Raw genomic sequence first — 21,890 nt, forward strand, 5'->3', positions numbered from 1 at the left:
ATGTGGGAGGTTAATGGGGAAAGGGAGTATGGACGAGGGGAGTGTGAAGCGTGGTGGAGGGGAGCGTGGAGGAGGGGAGTGGGGAGCGTGGTGGAGGGGAGCGTGGAGGAGGGGAGTGGGGAGAATGGAGGAAGGGGAGTGGGGAGCATGAAAGTGGGGAGCATGGAGGAGGGGAGTGGGGAGCGTGGAGGAGGGGAGGGTAGAGCGTGGTGGAGTGGAGCATGGAGAAAGGGAGTGGGAGGTTAGTGGGGAAAAATAACAGTGTGAAGATGGAATAATTTACCTCGACAATAGAAACATGGAGGAAGGGGAGTGGGGAGTATGGAGGAAGGGGAGTGGGGAGCATGGAGGAAGGGGAGCATGGAGGAAGGGGAGTGGGGAGCATGGAGGTGGGGAGCATGGAGGAAGGGAGTGGAGAGCATGGAGGAGGGGAGTGGGGAGCATGGAGGTGGGGAGCATGGAGGAAGGGAGTGGAGAGCTTGGAGGAGGGGAGTTTGGAGCATGGACGTTGGGAGCATGGAGGAAGGGAGTGGAGAGCGTGGAGGAGGGGAGTGTAGAGCGTGGTGGAGGGGAGCATGAAGGAAGGGAGTGGGGAGTGTGGAGGAGGGGAGTGGGGAGGAGGGGAGTGGGGAGCGTGGTGGAGGGGAGCGTGGAGGAAGGGAGTGGGGAGTGTAGAGTAAGAGAGTGGGGAGAATGGAGGAAGGGGAGTGGGGAGCATGGAGGTGGGGAGCATGGAGGAGGCGAGTGGGGAGCATGGAGGAGGGGAGTGTAGAGCGTGGTGGAGGGGAGTGGAGAGCGTGGTGGAGGGGAGCTGGGAGGAAGTGAGTGGGGAGCATGGAGGAAGGGAGGGGAGCGTGGAGGAGGGGAGTGGAGAGCGTGGTGGAGGGGAGCGGGGAGCGTTGAGGAAGGGAGTGGGGAGCATGGTGGAGGGGAGCGTGGAGGAGGGGGATGCGGAGCATGCGGGAGGTTAGTGGGGAAAGTGAGTATGGAGGAGGGGAGTGGGGAGTGTGGAGAAGGGGAGTGGAGAGCGTGGTGGAGGGGAGCTTGGAGGAAGGGAGGGGAGCGTGGAGGAGGGGAGTGGAGAGCGTGGTGGAGGGGAGCGGGGAGCGTTGAGGAAGGGAGTGGGGAGCGTGGAGGAGGGGAATGGGGAGCATGTGGGAGGTTAGTGGGGAAAGCGAGTATGGAGGAGGGGAGTGTGGAGCGTGGTGGAGGGGAGCGTGAAGGAGGGGAGTGGGGAGTGTGGAGGAGGGGAGTGGGGAGAATGGAGGAAGGGCAGTGGGGAGCATGGAGGTGGGGAGCATGGAGGAAGGGAGTGGGCGCATTGAGGAAGGGAGTGGGGAGCGTGGAGGAGGGGAGTGGAGAGCATGGTGGAGGGGAATGGGGAGCATGTGGGAGGTTAGTAGGGAAAGCGAGTATGGAGGAGGGGAGTGTGGAGCGTGGTGGAGGGGAGCGTGAAGGAGGGGAGTGGGGAGTGTGGAGGAGGGGAGTGGGGAGCTTTGTGGAGGGGAGCATGAAGGAAGGGAGTGGGGAGTGGGGAGGAGGGGAGCGTGGAGGAGGGGGATGCGGAGCATGCGGGAGGTTAGTGGGGAAAGTGAGTATGGAGGAGGGGAGTGGGGAGCGCGGAGGAGGGGAGTGTAGAGCGTGGTGGAGGGGAGCATGGAGGAAGGGAGTGGGGAGTGTGGAGAAGGGGAGTGGAGAGCGTGGTGGAGGGGAGCTTGGAGGAAGGGAGGGGAGCGTGGAGGAGGGGAGTGGAGAGCGTGGTGGAGGGGAGCGGGGAGCGTTGAGGAAGGGAGTGGGGAGCGTGGAGGAGGGGAATGGGGAGCATGTGGGAGGTTAGTGGGGAAAGCGAGTATGGAGGAGGGGAGTGTGGAGCGTGGTCGAGGGGAGCATGGAGAAGCGGAGTGGGGAGTGTGGAGGAGGGGAGTGGGGAGCGTGGTGGAGGGGAGCATGGAGGAAGGGAGTGGGGAGCATGGAGGAAGGGAGGGGAGCGTGTGGGAGGTGAGTGGAGAGCGTGGTGGAGGGGAGCGGGGAGGAAGGGAGTGGGGAGCATGGAGGAAGGGAGGGGAGCGTGGAGGAGGGGAGTGGAGAGCGTGGTGGAGGGGAGCGGGGAACGTTGAGGAAGGGAGTGGGGAGCATGGTGGAGGGGAGCGTGGAGGAGGGGAATGGGGAGCATGCGGGAGGTTAGTGGGGAAAGTGAGTATGGAGGAGGGGAGTGTGGAGCGTGGAGGAGGGGAGTGGGTAGTGTGGAGGTGGGGAGTGGGGAGCGTGGTGGAGGGGAGCTTGGAGGAAGGGAGTGGGGAGCATGGAGGAAGGGAGGGGAGCGTGAGGGAGGGAAGTTGAGAGCATGGTGGAGGGGAGTAGGGTGCGTGGAGGTGGAGAGTGTAGAGTAAGGGAGTGGAGAGCGTGGAGGTGGGGAGTGGGGAGAATGGAGGAAGGGGAGTGGGGAGAATGGAGGAAGGGCAGTGGAGAGCATGGAGGAGGGGAGCATGGAGGAAGGGAGTGGGCGCATTGAGGAAGGGAGTGGGGAGCGTGGAGGAGGGGAGTGGAGAGCATGGTGGAGGGGAATGGGGAGCATGTGGGAGGTTAGTGGGGAAAGCGAGTATGGAGGAGGGGAGTGTGGAGCGTGGTGGAGAGGAGCGTGAAGGAGGGGAGTGGGGAGTGTGGAGGAGGGGAGTGGGGAGAATGGAGGAAGGGCAGTGGGGAGCATGGAGGTGGGGAGCATGGAGGAAGGGAGTGGGCGCATTGAGGAAGGGAGTGGGGAGCGTGGAGGAGGGGAGTGGAGAGCATGGTGGAGGGGAATGGGGAGCATGTGGGAGGTTAGTAGGGAAAGCGAGTATGGAGGAGGGGAGTGTGGAGCGTGGTGGAGGGGAGCGTGAAGGAGGGGAGTGGGGAGTGTGGAGGAGGGGAGTGGGGAGCTTTGTGGAGGGGAGCATGAAGGAAGGGAGTGGGGAGTGGGGAGGAGGGGAGCGTGGAGGAGGGGGATGCGGAGCATGCGGGAGGTTAGTGGGGAAAGTGAGTATGGAGGAGGGGAGTGGGGAGCGCGGAGGAGGGGAGTGTAGAGCGTGGTGGAGGGGAGCATGGAGGAAGGGAGTGGGGAGTGTGGAGAAGGGGAGTGGAGAGCGTGGTGGAGGGGAGCTTGGAGGAAGGGAGGGGAGCGTGGAGGAGGGGAGTGGAGAGCGTGGTGGAGGGGAGCGGGGAGCGTTGAGGAAGGGAGTGGGGAGCGTGGAGGAGGGGAATGGGGAGCATGTGGGAGGTTAGTGGGGAAAGCGAGTATGGAGGAGGGGAGTGTGGAGCGTGGTGGAGGGGAGCGTGGAGAAGCGGAGTGGGGAGTGTGGAGGAGGGGAGTGGGGAGCGTGGTGGAGGGGAGCATGGAGGAAGGGAGTGGGGAGCATGGAGGAAGGGAGGGGAGCGTGTGGGAGGTGAGTGGAGAGCGTGGTGGAGGGGAGCGGGGAGGAAGGGAGTGGGGAGCATGGAGGAAGGGAGGGGAGCGTGGAGGAGGGGAGTGGAGAGCGTGGTGGAGGGGAGCGGGGAACGTTGAGGAAGGGAGTGGGGAGCATGGTGGAGGGGAGCGTGGAGGAGGGGAATGGGGAGCATGCGGGAGGTTAGTGGGGAAAGTGAGTATGGAGGAGGGGAGTGTGGAGCGTGGAGGAGGGGAGTGGGTAGTGTGGAGGTGGGGAGTGGGGAGCGTGGTGGAGGGGAGCTTGGAGGAAGGGAGTGGGGAGCATGGAGGAAGGGAGGGGAGCGTGAGGGAGGGGAGTTGAGAGCATGGTGGAGGGGAGTAGGGTGCGTGGAGGTGGAGAGTGTAGAGTAAGGGAGTGGAGAGCGTGGAGGTGGGGAGTGGGGAGAATGGAGGAAGGGGAGTGGGGAGAATGGAGGAAGGGCAGTGGAGAGCATGGAGGTGGGGAGCATGGAGGAAGGGAGTGGGCGCATTGAGGAAGGGAGTGGGGAGCGTGGAGGAGGGGAGTGGAGAGCATGGTGGAGGGGAATGGGGAGCATGTGGGAGGTTAGTAGGGAAAGCGAGTATGGAGGAGGGGAGTGTGGAGCGTGGTGGAGGGGAGCGTGAAGGAGGGGAGTGGGGAGTGTGGAGGAGGGGAGTGGGGAGCTTTGTGGAGGGGAGCATGAAGGAAGGGAGTGGGGAGTGGGGAGGAGGGGAGCGTGGAGGAGGGGGATACGGAGCATGCGGGAGGTTAGTGGGGAAAGTGAGTATGGAGGAGGGGAGTGGGGAGCGCGGAGGAGGGGAGTGTAGAGCGTGGTGGAGGGGAGCATGGAGGAAGGGAGTGGGGAGTGTGGAGAAGGGGAGTGGAGAGCGTGGTGGAGGGGAGCTTGGAGGAAGGGAAGGGAGCGTGGAGGAGGGGAGTGGAGAGCGTGGTGGAGGGGAGCGGGGAGCGTTGAGGAAGGGAGTGGGGAGCGTGGAGGAGGGGAATGGGGAGCATGTGGGAGGTTAGTGGGGAAAGCGAGTATGGAGGAGGGGAGTGTGGAGCGTGGTGGAGGGGAGCGTGGAGAAGCAGAGTGGGGAGTGTGGGGGAGGGGAGTGGGGAGCGTGGTGGAGGGGAGCATGGAGGAAGGGAGTGGGGAGCATGGAGGAAGGGAGGGGAGCGTGTGGGAGGTGAGTGGAGAGCGTGGTGGAGGGGAGCGGGGAGGAAGGGAGTGGGGAGCATGGAGGAAGGGAGGGGAGCGTGGAGGAGGGGAGTGGAGAGCGTGGTGGAGGGGAGCGGGGAACGTTGAGGAAGGGAGTGGGGAGCATGGTGGAGGGGAGCGTGGAGGAGGGGAATGGGGAGCATGCGGGAGGTTAGTGGGGAAAGTGAGTATGGAGGAGGGGAGTGTGGAGCGTGGAGGAGGGGAGTGGGGAGTGTGGAGGTGGGGAGTGGGGAGCGTGGTGGAGGGGAGCTTGGAGGAAGGGAGTGGGGAGCATGGAGGAAGGGAGGGGAGCGTGAGGGAGGGGAGTTGAGAGCATGGTGGAGGGGAGTAGGGTGCGTGGAGGTGGAGAGTGTAGAGTAAGGGAGTGGAGAGCGTGGAGGTGGGGAGTGGGGAGAATGGAGGAAGGGGAGTGGGGAGAATGGAGGAAGGGCAGTGGAGAGCATGGAGGTGGGGAGCATGGAGGAAGGGAGTGGGCGCATTGAGGAAGGGAGTGGGGAGCGTGGAGGAGGGGAGTGGAGAGCATGGTGGAGGGGAATGGGGAGCATGTGGGAGGTTAGTGGGGAAAGCGAGTATGGAGGAGGGGAGTGTGGAGCGTGGTGGAGGGGAGCGGGGAATGTTGAGGAAGGGAGTGGGGAGCATGGTGGAGGGGAGCGTGGAGGAGGGGAATGGGGAGCATGCGGGAGGTTAGTGGGGAAAGTGAGTATGGAGGAGGGGAGTGGAGAGCGTGGTGGAGGGGAGCGGTGAGGAAGGGAGTGGGGAGCATGCAGGAAGGGAGGGGAGCGTGGAGGAGGGGAGTGGAGAGCGTGGTGGAGGGGAGCGGGGAGCGTTGAGGAAGGGAGTGGGGAGCATGGTGGAGGGGAGCGTGGAGGAGGGGAATGGGGAGCATGCGGGAGGTTGGTGGGGAAAGTGAGTATGGAGGAGGGGAGTGGAGAGCGTGGTGGAGGGGAGCGGTGAGGAAGGGAGTGGGGAGCATGCAGGAAGGGAGGGGAGCGTGGAGGAGGGGAGTGGAGAGCGTGGTGGAGGGGAGCGGGGAGCGTTGAGGAAGGGAGTGGGGAGCATGGTGGAGGGGAGCGTGGAGGAGGGGAATGGGGAGCATGCGGGAGGTTGGTGGGGAAAGTGAGTATGGAGGAGGGGAGTGTGGAGCGTGGAGGAGGGGAGTGGGGAGTGTGGAGGAGGGGAGTGGGGAGCGTGGTGGAGGGGAGCTTGGAGGAAGGGAGTGGGGAGCATGGAGGAAGGGAGGGGAGCGTGGAGGAGGGGAGTGGAGAGCGTGGTGGAGGGGAGCGGGGAACGTTGAGGAAGGGAGTGGGGAGCATGGTGGAGGGGAGCGTGGAGGAGGGGAATGGGGAGCATGCGGGAGGTTAGTGGGGAAAGTGAGTATGGAGGAGGGGAGTGTGGAGCGTGGTGGAGGGGAGCGTGGAGAAGCGGAGTGGGGAGTGTGGAGGAGGGGAGTGGGGAGCGTGGTGGAGGGGAGCATGGAGGAAGGGAGTGGGGAGTGTGGAGGATGGGAGTGGGGAGCATGGTGGAGGGGAGCTTGGAGGAAGGGAGTGGGGAGCATGGAGGAAGGGAGGGGAGCGTGTGGGAGGTGAGTGGAGAGCATGGTGGAGGGGAATGGGGAGCATGTGGGAGGTTAGTGGGGAAAGCGAGTATGGAGGAGGGGAGTGTGGAGCGTGGTGGAGGGGAGCGTGAAGGAGGGGAGTGGGGAGTGTGGAGGAGGGGAGTGGGGAGAATGGAGGAAGGGCAGTGGGGAGCATGGAGGTGGGGAGCATGGAGGAAGGGAGTGGGCGCATTGAGGAAGGGAGTGGGGAGCGTGGAGGAGGGGAGTGGAGAGCATGGTGGAGGGGAATGGGGAGCATGTGGGAGGTTAGTAGGGAAAGCGAGTATGGAGGAGGGGAGTGTGGAGCGTGGTGGAGGGGAGCGTGAAGGAGGGGAGTGGGGAGTGTGGAGGAGGGGAGTGGGGAGCTTTGTGGAGGGGACCATGAAGGAAGGGAGTGGGGAGTGGGGAGGAGGGGAGCGTGGAGGAGGGGGATGCGGAGCATGCGGGAGGTTAGTGGGGAAAGTGAGTATGGAGGAGGGGAGTGGGGAGCGCGGAGGAGGGGAGTGTAGAGCGTGGTGGAGGGGAGCATGGAGGAAGGGAGTGGGGAGTGTGGAGAAGGGGAGTGGAGAGCGTGGTGGAGGGGAGCTTGGAGGAAGGGAGGGGAGCGTGGAGGAGGGGAGTGGAGAGCGTGGTGGAGGGGAGCGGGGAGCGTTGAGGAAGGGAGTGAGGAGCGTGGAGGAGGGGAATGGGGAGCATGTGGGAGGTTAGTGGGGAAAGCGAGTATGGAGGAGGGGAGTGTGGAGCGTGGTGGAGGGGAGCGTGGAGAAGCGGAGTGGGGAGTGTGGAGGAGGGGAGTGGGGAGCGTGGTGGAGGGGAGCATGGAGGAAGGGAGTGGGGAGCATGGAGGAAGGGAGGGGAGCGTGTGGGAGGTGAGTGGAGAGCGTGGTGGAGGGGAGCGGGGAGGAAGGGAGTGGGGAGCATGGAGGAAGGGAGGGGAGCGTGGAGGAGGGGAGTGGAGAGCGTGGTGGAGGGGAGCGGGGAACGTTGAGGAAGGGAGTGGGGAGCATGGTGGAGGGGAGCGTGGAGGAGGGGAATGGGGAGCATGCGGGAGGTTAGTGGGGAAAGCGAGTATGGAGGAGGGGAGTGTGGAGCGTGGAGGAGGGGAGTGGGTAGTGTGGAGGTGGGGAGTGGGGAGCGTGGTGGAGGGGAGCTTGGAGGAAGGGAGTGGGGAGCATGGAGGAAGGGAGGGGAGCGTGAGGGAGGGGAGTTGAGAGCATGGTGGAGGGGAGTAGGGTGCGTGGAGGTGGAGAGTGTAGAGTAAGGGAGTGGAGAGCGTGGAGGTGGGGAGTGGGGAGAATGGAGGAAGGGGAGTGGGGAGAATGGAGGAAGGGCAGTGGAGAGCATGGAGGTGGGGAGCATGGAGGAAGGGAGTGGGCGCATTGAGGAAGGGAGTGGGGAGCGTGGAGGAGGGGAGTGGAGAGCATGGTGGAGGGGAATGGGGAGCATGTGGGAGGTTATTAGGGAAAGCGAGTATGGAGGAGGGGAGTGTGGAGCGTGGTGGAGGGGAGCGTGAAGGAGGGGAGTGGGGAGTGTGGAGGAGGGGAGTGGGGATCTTTGTGGAGGGGAGCATGAAGGAAGGGAGTGGGGAGTGGGGAGGAGGGGAGCGTGGAGGAGGGGGATGCGGAGCATGCGGGAGGTTAGTGGGGAAAGTGAGTATGGAGGAGGGGAGTGGGGAGCGCGGAGGAGGGGAGTGTAGAGCGTGGTGGAGGGGAGCATGGAGGAAGGGAGTGGGGAGTGTGGAGAAGGGGAGTGGAGAGCGTGGTGGAGGGGAGCTTGGAGGAAGGGAGGGGAGCGTGGAGGAGGGGAGTGGAGAGCGTGGTGGAGGGGAGCGGGGAGCGTTGAGGAAGGGAGTGGGGAGCGTGGAGGAGGGGAATGGGGAGCATGTGGGAGGTTAGTGGGGAAAGCGAGTATGGAGGAGGGGAGTGTGGAGCGTGGTGGAGGGGAGCGTGGAGAAGCGGAGTGGGGAGTGTGGAGGAGGGGAGTGGGGAGCGTGGTGGAGGGGAGCGGGGAGGAAGGGAGTGGGGAGCATGGAGGAAGGGAGGGGAGCGTGGAGGAGGGGAGTGGAGAGCTTGGTGGAGGGGAGCGGGGAACGTTGAGGAAGGGAGTGGGGAGCATGGTGGAGGGGAGCGTGGAGGAGGGGAATGGGGAGCATGCGGGAGGTTAGTGGGGAAAGTGAGTATGGAGGAGGGGAGTGTGGAGCGTGGAGGATGGGAGTGGGGAGTGTGGAGGTGGGGAGTGGGGAGCGTGGTGGAGGGGAGCTTGGAGGAAGGGAGTGGGGAGCATGGAGGAAGGGAGGGGAGCGTGAGGGAGGGGAGTTGAGAGCATGGTGGAGGGGAGTAGGGTGCGTGGAGGTGGAGAGTGTAGAGTAAGGGAGTGGAGAGCGTGGAGGTGGGGAGTGGGGAGAATGGAGGAAGGGGAGTGGGGAGAATGGAGGAAGGGCAGTGGAGAGCATGGAGGTGGGGAGCATGGAGGAAGGGAGTGGGCGCATTGAGGAAGGGAGTGGGGAGCGTGGAGGAGGGGAGTGGAGAGCATGGTGGAGGGGAATGGGGAGCATGTGGGAGGTTAGTGGGGAAAGCGAGTATGGAGGAGGGGAGTGTGGAGCGTGGTGGAGGGGAGCGGGGAATGTTGAGGAAGGGAGTGGGGAGCATGGTGGAGGGGAGCGTGGAGGAGGGGAATGGGGAGCATGCGGGAGGTTAGTGGGGAAAGTGAGTATGGAGGAGGGGAGTGGAGAGCGTGGTGGAGGGGAGTGGTGAGGAAGAGAGTGGGGAGCATGCAGGAAGGGAGGGGAGCGTGGAGGAGGGGAGTGGAGAGCGTGGTGGAGGGGAGCGGGGAGCGTTGAGGAAGGGAGTGGGGAGCATGGTGGAGGGGAGCGTGGAGGAGGGGAATGGGGAGCATGCGGGAGGTTGGTGGGGAAAGTGAGTATGGAGGAGGGGAGTGTGGAGCGTGGAGGAGGGGAGTGGGGAGTGTGGAGGAGGGGAGTGGGGAGCGTGGTGGAGGGGAGCTTGGAGGAAGGGAGTGGGGAGCATGGAGGAAGGGAGGGGAGCGTGGAGGAGGGGAGTGGAGAGCGTGGTGGAGGGGAGCGGGGAACGTTGAGGAAGGGAGTGGGGAGCATGGTGGAGGGGAGCGTGGAGGAGGGGAATGGGGAGCATGCGGGAGGTTAGTGGGGAAAGTGAGTATGGAGGAGGGGAGTGTGGAGCGTGGAGGAGGGGAGTGTGGAGGTGGGGAGTGGGGAGCGTGGTGGAGGGGAGCTTGGAGGAAGGGAGTGGGGAGCATGGAGGAAGGGAGGGGAGCGTGGAGGAGGGGAGTGGAGAGCATGGTGGAGGGGAGTAGGGTGCGTGGAGGTGGAGAGTGTAGAGTAAGGGAGTGGAGAGCGTGGAGGTGGGGAGTGGGGAGAATGGAGGAAGGGGAGTGGGGAGAATGGAGGAAGGGCAGTGGAGAGCATGGAGGTGGGGAGCATGGAGGAAGGGAGTGGGCGCATTGAGGAAGGGAGTGGGGAGCGTGGAGGAGGGGAGTGGAGAGCATGGTGGAGGGGAATGGGGAGCATGTGGGAGGTTAGTGGGGAAAGCGAGTATGGAGGAGGGGAGTGTGGAGCGTGGTGGAGGGGAGCGTGAAGGAGGGGAGTGGGGAGTGTGGAGGAGGGGAGTGGGGAGCTTTGTGGAGGGGAGCATAGTGGAAGGGAGTGGGGAGTGGGGAGGAGGGGAGTGGGGAGCATGGAGGAGGGGAGCATGGAGGAAGGGAGTGGGCGCATTGAGTAAGGTAGTGTGGAGCGTGGAGGAGGGGAGTGGAGAGCGTGGTGGAGGGGAGCAGTGAGGAAGGGAGTGGGGAGCATGGAGGAAGGGAGGGGAGCGTGGAGGAGGGGAGTGGAGAGCGTGGTGGAGGGGAGCGTGGTGCGTTGAGGAAGGGAGTGGGGAGCATGGTGGAGGGGAGCGTGGAGGAGGGGAATGGGGAGCATGCGGGAGGTTGGTGGGGAAAGTGAGTATGGAGGAGGGGAGTGTGGAGCGTGGAGGAGGGGAGTGGGGAGTGTGGAGGAGGGGAGCTTGGAGGAAGGGAGTGGGGAGCATGGAGGAAGGGAGGGGAGCGTGGAGGAGGGGAGTGGAGAGCATGGTGGAGGGGAGTAGGGTGCGTGGAGGTGGGGAGTGTAGAGGAAGGGAGTGGAGAGTGTGGAGGTGGGGAGTGGGGAGAATGGAGGAAAGGGAGTGGGGCGAATGGAGGAAGGGGAGTGGGGAGCATGGAGGTGGGGAGCATGGAGATGGGGAGCATGGAGGAGTGCAGTGGGGAGCGTGGAAGAGGGGAGTGGAGAGCGTGGTGAAGGGGAGCATGGAGGAAGGAGTGAGGAGCGTGGAGGAGGGGAGTGGGGAGTGTGGTGGAGGGGAGCGTGGAGGAAGGGAGTGGGCGCATTGATGAAGGGAGTGGGGAGCATGGCGGAGGGGAGTGGAGAGCGTGGTGGAGGGAGCGGGGAACGTTGAGGAAGGGAGTGGGGAGCATGGTTGAGGGGAGCGTGGAGGAGGAGAATGGGGAGCATGCGTGAGGTTAGTGGGGAAAGGGAGTATGGAGGAGGGGAGTGGGGAGCGTGGTGGAGGGGAATGGGGAGCATGTGGGAGGTTAGTGGGGAAAGCGAGTATGGAGGAGGGGAGTGTGGAGCGTGGTGGAGGGGAGCGGGGAATGTTGAGGAAGGGAGTGGGGAGCATGGTGGAGGGGAGCGTGGAGGAGGGGAATGGGGAGCATGCGGGAGGTTAGTGGGGAAAGTGAGTATGGAGGAGGGGAGTGGAGAGCGTGGTGGAGGGGAGTGGTGAGGAAGGGAGTGGGGAGCATGCAGGAAGGGAGGGGAGCGTGGAGGAGGGGAGTGGAGAGCGTGGTGGAGGGGAGCGGGGAGCGTTGAGGAAGGGAGTGGGGAGCATGGTGGAGGGGAGCGTGGAGGAGGGGAATGGGGAGCATGCGGGAGGTTGGTGGGGAAAGTGAGTATGGAGGAGGGGAGTGTGGAGCGTGGAGGAGGGGAGTGGGGAGTGTGGAGGAGGGGAGTGGGGAGCGTGGTGGAGGGGAGCTTGGAGGAAGGGAGTGGGGAGCATGGAGGAAGGGAGGGGAGCGTGGAGGAGGGGAGTGGAGAGCGTGGTGGAGGGGAGCGGGGAACGTTGAGGAAGGGAGTGGGGAGCATGGTGGAGGGGAGCGTGGAGGAGGGGAATGGGGAGCATGCGGGAGGTTAGTGGGGAAAGTGAGTATGGAGGAGGGGAGTGTGGAGCGTGGAGGAGGGGAGTGTGGAGGTGGGGAGTGGGGAGCGTGGTGGAGGGGAGCTTGGAGGAAGGGAGTGGGGAGCATGGAGGAAGGGAGGGGAGCGTGGAGGAGGGGAGTGGAGAGCATGGTGGAGGGGAGTAGGGTGCGTGGAGGTGGAGAGTGTAGAGTAAGGGAGTGGAGAGCGTGGAGGTGGGGAGTGGGGAGAATGGAGGAAGGGGAGTGGGGAGAATGGAGGAAGGGCAGTGGAGAGCATGGAGGTGGGGAGCATGGAGGAAGGGAGTGGGCGCATTGAGGAAGGGAGTGGGGAGCGTGGAGGAGGGGAGTGGAGAGCATGGTGGAGGGGAATGGGGAGCATGTGGGAGGTTAGTGGGGAAAGCGAGTATGGAGGAGGGGAGTGTGGAGCGTGGTGGAGGGGAGCGTGAAGGAGGGGAGTGGGGAGTGTGGAGGAGGGGAGTGGGGAGCTTTGTGGAGGGGAGCATAGTGGAAGGGAGTGGGGAGTGGGGAGGAGGGGAGTGGGGAGCATGGAGGAGGGGAGCATGGAGGAAGGGAGTGGGCGCATTGAGTAAGGTAGTGTGGAGCGTGGAGGAGGGGAGTGGAGAGCGTGGTGGAGGGGAGCAGTGAGGAAGGGAGTGGGGAGCATGGAGGAAGGGAGGGGAGCGTGGAGGAGGGGAGTGGAGAGCGTGGTGGAGGGGAGCGTGGTGCGTTGAGGAAGGGAGTGGGGAGCATGGTGGAGGGGAGCGTGGAGGAGGGGAATGGGGAGCATGCGGGAGGTTGGTGGGGAAAGTGAGTATGGAGGAGGGGAGTGTGGAGCGTGGAGGAGGGGAGTGGGGAGTGTGGAGGAGGGGAGCTTGGAGGAAGGGAGTGGGGAGCATGGAGGAAGGGAGGGGAGCGTGGAGGAGGGGAGTGGAGAGCATGGTGGAGGGGAGTAGGGTGCGTGGAGGTGGGGAGTGTAGAGGAAGGGAGTGGAGAGTGTGGAGGTGGGGAGTGGGGAGAATGGAGGAAAGGGAGTGGGGCGAATGGAGGAAGGGGAGTGGGGAGCATGGAGGTGGGGAGCATGGAGATGGGGAGCATGGAGGAGTGCAGTGGGGAGCGTGGAAGAGGGGAGTGGAGAGCGTGGTGAAGGGGAGCATGGAGGAAGGAGTGAGGAGCGTGGAGGAGGGGAGTGGGGAGTGTGGTGGAGGGGAGCGTGGAGGAAGGGAGTGGGCGCATTGATGAAGGGAGTGGGGAGCATGGCGGAGGGGAGTGGAGAGCGTGGTGGAGGGAGCGGGGAACGTTGAGGAAGGGAGTGGGGAGCATGGTTGAGGGGAGCGTGGAGGAGGAGAATGGGGAGCATGCGTGAGGTTAGTGGGGAAAGGGAGTATGGAGGAGGGGAGTGGGGAGCGTGGTGGAGGGTTGTGGGGAGCGCGGTGGAGGGGAGTGTGGAGGAGGGGAGTGTAGAGCGTGGTGGAGGGAAGCATGGAGGAAGGGAGTGAGGAGCGTGGAGGAGGGGAGTGGGGAGTGTGGAGCATGCAGGAGGGTTGTGGGGAAAAGTAGCATGGAGGAGGGGAGTGGGGAAAGGGAGCATGGAGGAGGGGAGTGGGGAAAGGGAGCATGGAGGAGGGGAGTGGGGAAAGGGGGATCTTGGTCCTCGTCATACGGGGGGAAACACGAGAGCCTGTTGATATGCCAACAGGGAGTGGGGAGCGTGGAGATGGGGAGTGTAGAGGAAGAGAGTGGGGAGAATGGAGGAAGGGGAGTGGGGAGCATGGAGGTGGGGAGCATGGAGGAGGGGAGTGGGGAGCGTGGAGGAGGGGAGTGTGGAGGAGGGGAGTGTAGAGCGTGGTGGAGGGAAGCATGGAGGAAGGGAGTGAGGAGCGTGGAGGAGGGGAGTGGGGAGTGTGGAGCATGCAGGAGGGTTGTGGGGAAAAGTAGCATGGAGGAGGGGAGTGGGGAAAGGGAGCATGGAGGAGGGGAGTGGGGAAAGGGAGCATGGAGGAGGGGAGTGGGGAAAGGGGGATCTTGGTCCTCGTCATACGGGGGGAAACACGAGAGCCTGTTGCTATGCCAACAGGGAGTGGGGAGCGTGGAGATGGGGAGTGTAGAGGAAGAGAGTGGGGAGAATGGAGGAAGGGGAGTGGGGAGCATGGAGGTGGGGAGCATGGAGGAGGGGAGTGGGGAGCGTGGAGGAGGGGAGTGTGGAGGAGGGGAGTGTAGAGCGTGGTGGAGGGAAGCATGGAGGAAGGGAGTGAGGAGCGTGGAGGAGGGGAGTGGGGAGTGTGGAGCATGCAGGAGGGTTGTGGGGAAAAGTAGCATGGAGGAGGGGAGTGGGGAAAGGGAGTATGGAGGAGGGGAGTGGGGAAAGGGAGCATGGAGGAGGGGAGTGGGGAAAGGGGGATCTTGGTCCTCGTCATACGGGGGGAAACACGAGAGCCTGTTGCTATGCCAACACAGATTGGGTATGCACAAGATGCATCCACCACGGTCAGGTTTGACACTTCAAAAGGAAAAATAAAGCTGGTGATGTATATCTTAGTCAAAAACAGAATATTTCAGCTGTGACAAACCTCTGTGTCTTTGATGCTGTCTAGCTCTGCTCAGCTCTGACCTCTAGCCTAAGGCCTTGTGTTGACCTCATTTCCTCCTGCCCTCTGAAAGGTCAATGAATGGGGGGGGTGTAACAAACCGATACATGTGTATACACTTTATGTAACGAATCTCTTCTTCGTCTGAGGAAGAGTAAGAAGGATCGGACCAATATGCAGCGTGGTAAGATTTCGTCATCATTTACTGAACGCACAAAACAAAATAACAAAGTGAAATGGAAGAAACAAAACAGTTCTGTAAGGTGACATACACTAAACAAAAAACAACTACCCACAAATCATAGTGGGAACACAGGCTACCTAAGTATGGTTCTCACTCAGAGACAACGATTGACAGCTGCCTCTGATTGGGAACCATACCAGGCCATAAGCAGAAATACAAAACATAGAACAAAAACATTGAAAAACAGAAAAAGGAACTAAGGTCAGGATGTGACAGTAGCCCCCCCCCCCCTCCAAAGGTGTAGACTCCGGCAGGAGGGAGACTCTGGAAGCGCTGGACAGGAGGGAGACTCCAGAAGCGCTGGACAGGCGGGAGCACCTGCAGGGAGGAGACGGAGATACAGACTGGTGCATGGGGCTGCCACAGGAGGCCTGGTGCGTGGAGGAGGCACCGGATGGACCGGACCGTGGAGGCGTACTGGAGGTCTCGAGCACCGAGCCTGCACAACCTGTCCTGGCTGGATACTCCCCGTAGCCCAGCAAGTGCGGCGGGGTGGAACAGCCCGCACTGGGCTGTGCTGGCGAACCGGGGACACCGTGCGTAGGGCTGGTGCCAAATACCCCGGGCGATGAAACGCACTGGAGACCAGATGCGCTGATCCGGCTTCATTTCTCCTGGCTCGATGCCCACTCTAGTCCAGCCGATACGAGGCGCACCGGGCTATGCCTGCGCACCTGGGAGTCCACCTCTCGCCACGGTAAGCACGGGGAGTTGGCTCAGGTCTCCTACCTGACTTAGCCACACTCCCCGTGTGCCCCCCCCCAATAAATTTTTTGGGGCTGACTCTCGTCCCTGTTGCGCTGCCGTGCTAACTCCTCATATCACCGCCGCTCGGCTTTGGCAGCCTCCAGCTCTTCCCTGGGGTGGCAGAGACATAAAAAAGGAACTAAGGTCAGGACGTGACAGTACCCCCCCCCAAAGGGGCCTCGATACAAGGCCCTGCGATGTAGCGCACCGGGCTATGCCTGCGCACCAGGGACACCGAATCTCTTCTTCGTCTGAGGAAGAGTAAGAAGGATCGTACCAACATGCAGCGTGGTAAGATTTCGTCATAATTTATTGACTGAACGCACAAAACAAAATAACAAGTGGGGGAAAAATGGGGGAAAATAATAACACAGAGACAACGATTGACAGCTGCCTCTGATTGGGAACCATACCAGGCCAAAAGCAGAAATACAAAACATAGAACAAAAACAATGAATGCCCACCCCAACTCACGCCCTGACCAAGCTAAAACAGAGACAGAAAAAGGAACTAAGGTCAGGACGTGACACCTTATTCATTAATAACTGGTACATGGACATAGTCTAAAGATCTCTTGTGTTCTGATTAGATGATCGATAACATCTCATTGCATAGTTAAATTTGCCAATTTCCTCCAACACAGGTCTCACAAAGAGAACCAGCTAGCTCCGTGAATCACATTTGTTATGGAAGACTCAATGCCCTTTTGAATAAATGTTGTTGTCTCTGTCAACACAGTAAATACAATAGATGTGCTGATGGAGTGATTACTGTCTGTCTGTTACTGGTGGAAAAGTCCTTCCAATACACAAGGCTGTGTTTTGTTTAATCCAATTGTGTTCACGGTTTCTTTCTTTTCAATTGAGGCATAGCTGTTTATCTAAATGTGTTAGGAATGCTATTCGTTTTTGATTCATCTGTACGTGAAATGACAATGTATGAGGTTTGTTGAGCTGGAAAAAAGGTTATATCACAAATAACCTGCTAAAATGCCAGGGAGAGGAACATCACTGATGATGCAGCATATATGAGATGGTTACCATTTTGATCTCTAAAAGTGTTAAAATGTCCTACATTATACAGATAGTTTATAAGGAAACTTCCAGCACCCTGAAGATGAAAGCACTGAAAAATATAACTGTCAAAAAAAGACTGCAAGAAATCGCTTAAAAAAATTCTACCTGGTCTTTGTTCGGGCTGAACAATTCCCTTAATTTCTTGCGTGTGGATGCTTATGGCGTAATTGTGTGAGGCAAATGCTTATCTTTGGTCATTTAAAGACTTGTTCAATCAGCCACATTCTTTGTCTAACACAATTCCGGTTCATTTTAATTACTAAATGCTCACATTCAAGCGGCAAGCCACAAGGCCTTTGGTCCATTTGTTTACACAATATAATTGATTCTGTGATGTCCACAGAATCGGTGCGTTCCAGTTCTAGTTTATTGAGTTACATTGTATTTTATGAATGTGTTTTGCATATGATGTGTTCTTCCCTGGCCAACAACTGCAGCACTATGATTACATTAAAGCTGTCACATTATGCCTCCCACACCCTGGGTTATTGATTGTTATGGCCCTCCCTGGCCCTGGACCTGCTTATGTTGTAATGCTGAATCTAGTTAAGGAGACAGTCCTCACTACCTTCATCCTATTGAAGGGACTGGTTTGAATCTAGTTAAGGAGACAGTCCTCACTACCTTCATCCTATTGAAGGGACTGGTTTGAATCTAGTTAAGGAGACAGTCCTCACTACCTTCATCCTATTGAAGGGCCTGGTTTGAATCTAGTTAAGGAGACAGTCCTCACTACCTTCATCCTATTGAAGGGACTGATTTGAATCTAGTTAAGGAGACAGTCCTCACTACCTTCATCCTATTGAAGGGACCGGTTTGAATCTAGTTAAGGAGACAGTCCTCACTACCTTCATCCTATTGAATTGTTTGAGGTATTGCATTGTTCAAGGTATATATTTGCGGTGCTGGTTTCGATTTATTTACACTGGAGAACATTGGAGAACTTCATATGAACAAAATGTTTATTGTAAAAGTGACAAAAGCCTTATTCTAATGTGAGAAAGCTGTCTGCTCAAGAGTAAGCCTGTGTGTTCCATTAGAAAAAACGCTTCTGTGTGAGCAACTACCCTAGAGGGTTGCACCAATTTAGAAGCTTTTTTTCTTATCCCGCTCCTCCCACTCTTTGTATCAGTCCTCACTACCTTCATCCTATTGAAGGGACTGAGGCGTTTGTCTGTTTTTAGTTTAATTTCCTCCTCCGTTTTAGTTTTGATTTGAACTCTGACATCCGTACCTATCCCAGGATGTCTGTCACAAACTGCAGTCCATCGGTTGTGACAATGCTTTTGTTTCTTCCCGTTCCTTTTTATGACCTTCCTGTTGTTCCTATTCTTTTTTCTGTTCTCTCCCTCAAGGTCTGGCGCACTTGATGTTAAACCGCCAAGGTATGGGGTCTGTTGGTTTTCTTTTCCTCCCTCAACCACCTACACACTCTATCTCACTGCCCTGAAATCATTTTACTTCCATGAAATCATTTTACTTCATTGTAACACACTGACATTTCCCTTCCTCTTCCCCCTTCCATTTACTTGTCCTTTCATTTCTGCTTCCTGTCATGTTGTGCTATCTGTGCCCACACCACTTCAACTATGTCCGTCAAACCCTTGTCCCCACCTCTGGCCAGCTACTGGAACTTCACCTTTGACCTCTACAGCCTTTCACCAAGGTAAAGCTTTTACGCCCACAGTCTTTCATCGGTTTGGTTTTCATGTGATCCTCTCCAAGAGAAAACATACCTCGTGCTTCAGATGATTCGTGATTACAATTGCTCTTAAATCTGTCTTTGAAATTACAACGTTCATGTTTCTTCTTCTGTATACATACACTATGGTTCTCTTCCGTTATGATACAACTGAATGGAGATGAAATAGGAGAATATGTACAATGTTTAATTAATATTCACACAATTAACCCAATAATTTAAAAGTTAATGTTATGCAGTCTGTTTGCTCAACGACAATGTTTGTTGAGTTTGAAAAGGTAGTCGGTCGTAATCAAATCAAATCAAATTGTATTGGTCACATACACCTATTTAGCGAAATGATTGTGTTCCTAGCTCCAACAGTGCAGTAATATCTAACAATACACAACAATACACACTAATCTAAAAAGTAAAAGAATGTAATTAAGAAATATATACATATTAAGACGACCAATGTCAGAGACCGGAGTATAAATATATATATATACACGTATGTATGTATGTATGTCTGTATGTATGTATGTATGTATGTATGTATGTATGTATGTATGTATGTATGTATGTGTGTATGTATGTATGCATATAATGAGTAGGTATGTCCAAACTATGTATATATATATATATATACATTTAAGCTCAGTTTTTCACAATTCCTGACATTTAATCCTAGTAAAAATTCCCAGTTTTGGTAAGTTAGGATCACCACTTTATTTTAAGAATGTGAAATGTCAGAATAATAGTAGAAAAAAATATTTATTTCAACTTTTATTTCTTTCATCACATTCCCAGTGGGTCAGACGTTTACATACACTCAATTAGTATTTGGCAGCATTGCCTTTAAATTGTTTAATTTGGGTGAAACGTTTCGGGAGCCTTCCAAAAGCTTCCCACAATAAGTTGGGGGAATTTTGGCCCATTCCTCCTGACAGAGCTGGTGTAATTGAGTCAGGTTTGTAGGCCTCCTTGCTTGCACACACTTTTTCAGTTCTGCCCACACATTTTCTATAGGATTGAGGTCAGGGCTTTGTGATGGCCACTCCAATACCTTGACTTTGTTGTCCTTAAGCCATTTTGCCACAACTTTGGAAGTATGCTTGGGGCCATTGTCCATTTGGAAGACTCATTTGGTACCAATGTTTAACTTCCTGACTGATGTCTTGAGATGTTGATTCAATATATCCACATAATTTTCCTACCTCACAATGCCATCTATTTTGTGAAGTACACCAGACCCTCCTGCAGCAAAGCACCCCCACAACATGATGCTGCCACCCCACAACATGATGCTGCCACCCCACAACATGATGCTGCCACCCCCGTGCTTCACGGTTGGGATGGTGTACTTCGGCTTGCAAGCCTCACCCTTTTCCTCCAAACATAACGATGGATATTATGGCCAAACAGTTCTATTTGTGTTTCATCAGACCAGAAGACATTTCTCAAAAAAGTATGATCTTTGTCCCCATGTGCAGTTGCAAACCGTAGTCTGGCTTTTTTTTGTCGGTTTTCGAGCAGGGGCTTCTTCCTTGCTGAGCAGCCTTTCAGGTTATGTCGATATAGGACTCGTTTTACTGTGGATACAGATACTTTTGTACCTGTTTCCTCCAGCATCTTCACAAGGTCCTTTGCTGTTGTTCTGTGATTGATTTGCACTTTTCGCACCAAAGTACGTTCATCTCTAGGAGACAGAACGTATCTCCTTCCTGAGCGGTATGATGGCTGTGTGGTCTCATGGTGTTTATACTTGCGTGCTATTGTTTGTACAGATGAACGTGGTAACTTCAGGCGTTTGGAAATTGGTCCCAAGGATGAACCAGATTTGTGGAGGTCTACCATTTTTTTCTGAGGTCTTTGCTGATTTCTTTTGATTTTCCCATGATGTCAAGTAAAGAGGCACTGAGTTTGAAGGTAGGCCTTGAAATACATCCACTCCAATTGATAGCCTATCAGAAACTTCTAAAGCCATAACATTATTTTTCTGATATTTTCTAAGCTGTTTAAAGGCACAGTCAACGTAGTGTATGTAAACTTCTGACCCACTGGAATTGTGATACAATGAATTATAAGTGTAATAATCTGTCTGTAAACAATTGTTGGAAAAAATGACTTGTGTCATGCACAAAGTAGATGTCCTAACCCACTTGCCAAACTATTAACTGTTAACTGTTTGTTAACAAGCAATTTGTGGAGTGGTTAAAAAAAACAGTTTTAATGACTCCAACCTAAGTGTATGTAAACTTCCGACCTCAACTGTATGTGTTTGTGTGTATATATCTTTAGTTTTGACATACCTACCCATTCAAGGGGTTTTCTTTATTTTTACTATTTTCTACACTGTAGAATAATAGTGAAGACATCAAAACTATGAAATAACACATATGGAATCATGTAGTAACCAAAAAAGTGTTAAACAAATATAAATATATTTATATTCTTCAAAGTAGCCACCCTTTGCCTTGACGACAGATTTACACACTCTTGGCATTCTCTCAACCAGCTTCATGATGAATTATTTTCCAACAGTCTTGAAGGAGTTCACACATTTGCTGAGCACTTGTTGGCTGCTTTTCCTTCACTCTGTGGTCCAACTCATCCAAAACATCTCAATTGGGTTGAGCTCGGGTGATTGTGGAGGCCAGGTCGTCTGATGCAGCTCTCCATCACTCCTTCGTGGTCAAATAGCCCTTACTCTGCACTTCACGGTGGGGACCATGCATGCTGAGATCATCCATTCATCTACTCTGCGTCTCACAAAGACACGACGGTTGAAACCAAAAATCTAAAATTTGGAATTAGACAAAAAGGAAAGATTTCCACCGGTCTAATGTCCATTGCTCGTGTTTCTTGGCTAAAGCAAGTCTCATCTTCTCATTGGTGTCCTTTAGTAGTGGTTTCTTTGCAGCAATTTCACCATAAAGGTCTGATTCACGCAGTCTCCTCTGAACAGTTGATGTTGAGATGTGTCTGTTACTTGAACTCTGTGAAGCATTTATTTTGACTGCAATCTGAGGTGCAGTTAATTTCTGAGGCTGGTAGCTCTAATGAACTCTAATTGTCATCTGCAGCAGAGGTAACTCTGGGTCTTCCTTTCCTGTGTGGGTCCTAATGAGAGCCAGTTTCATCAAGGCGCATGATTGTTTTTCAAACTGCACTTGAAGAAACGTTCAAAGTTCTTGACATTTTCCGGATCGACTGACCTTCATGTCTTTACCAAATAGGGCTATCTTCTGTATACCACCCCTACCTTGTCACAACACAACTGATTAGCTCAAATGCATTAAGAAGGGAAAAAAATCCACAAATTCACTTTTAACAAGGCACACCTGTTAATTGAAATGCATTCCAGGTGACTACCTCATGGAGCTGGTTGAGAGAATGCCAAAAGTGTGCAAAGCCGTCAAGGCAAAGGGTGGCTACTTTGAAGATTCTCAAATGTAAAATATATTTTTATTTGTTTAACACTTTTTTTTGGTTACTTCATGATTCCATATTCGTTATTTCATAGTTTTGATGTCTTCACTATTATTCTATAATGTAGAAAATGTCGAAAATAACGAAAAAAACCCTTGAATTAGTCACTTTGTCCAAACTTTTGACTGGTACTGCACATATGAAGTGGTTAAAACAGTATGTAAACATTATTAAAGTGACAAGTGTTCCATTATTCAAGTGACTAGGAAATTATTATCTTTGTGCATCTGCATTTTCCAGGCAGAATTATGCATGGCTGTGCTGCACACGTTAATCTAATCTGCATGCCTTTAAGATCCAGATTTAGTTAGTATTTAGGCATGCCTGTCCTAAGGCCAGCCAGATATAAATAAACATTTCAGGCCTTTACATCAAGGTTTCCTGGTAACAGAATGAGTTTTTTTTCCCAGCAGTACGTTAATAGCATAACAGGAAGGTATTCTACAGGAATGAAAACATTGAGAGACAAATCAGACGAACAGTCGCTGCCAGACAGACGGCGACACAGAAGGATGACAGGCAGGCAAGCTGACGCACCATATTGGACCACCAGCGAGTTCATTAAATCATCTTTCATGAATAAATTATAGCCAAATTAATACATCTTTGAATTGTTCATGGACAGCAT

At 56.1% G+C, this 21,890-nt stretch overlaps 1 protein-coding gene across 1 annotated transcript in view; it reads left to right on the forward strand.

Annotated features, from left to right (window-relative positions):
* LOC118945288 (neurexin-2-like) overlaps window positions 1-17,848 on the forward strand; it is a 139,026-nt gene extending 121,178 nt beyond the window's left edge. The window contains exons 4-5 of the mRNA XM_036967714.1: window positions 17,445-17,474; window positions 17,838-17,848. Coding sequence (XP_036823609.1) covers window positions 17,445-17,474; window positions 17,838-17,848 — 41 coding nt within the window. The remainder of the gene's footprint in view (window positions 1-17,444; window positions 17,475-17,837) is intronic.
* Window positions 17,849-21,890: the final 4,042 nt, after the last annotated feature.

Source organism: Oncorhynchus mykiss, chromosome Y (assembly GCF_013265735.2).
Source record: "Oncorhynchus mykiss isolate Arlee chromosome Y, USDA_OmykA_1.1, whole genome shotgun sequence".
Classification (NCBI taxonomy): domain Eukaryota; kingdom Metazoa; phylum Chordata; class Actinopteri; order Salmoniformes; family Salmonidae; genus Oncorhynchus; species Oncorhynchus mykiss.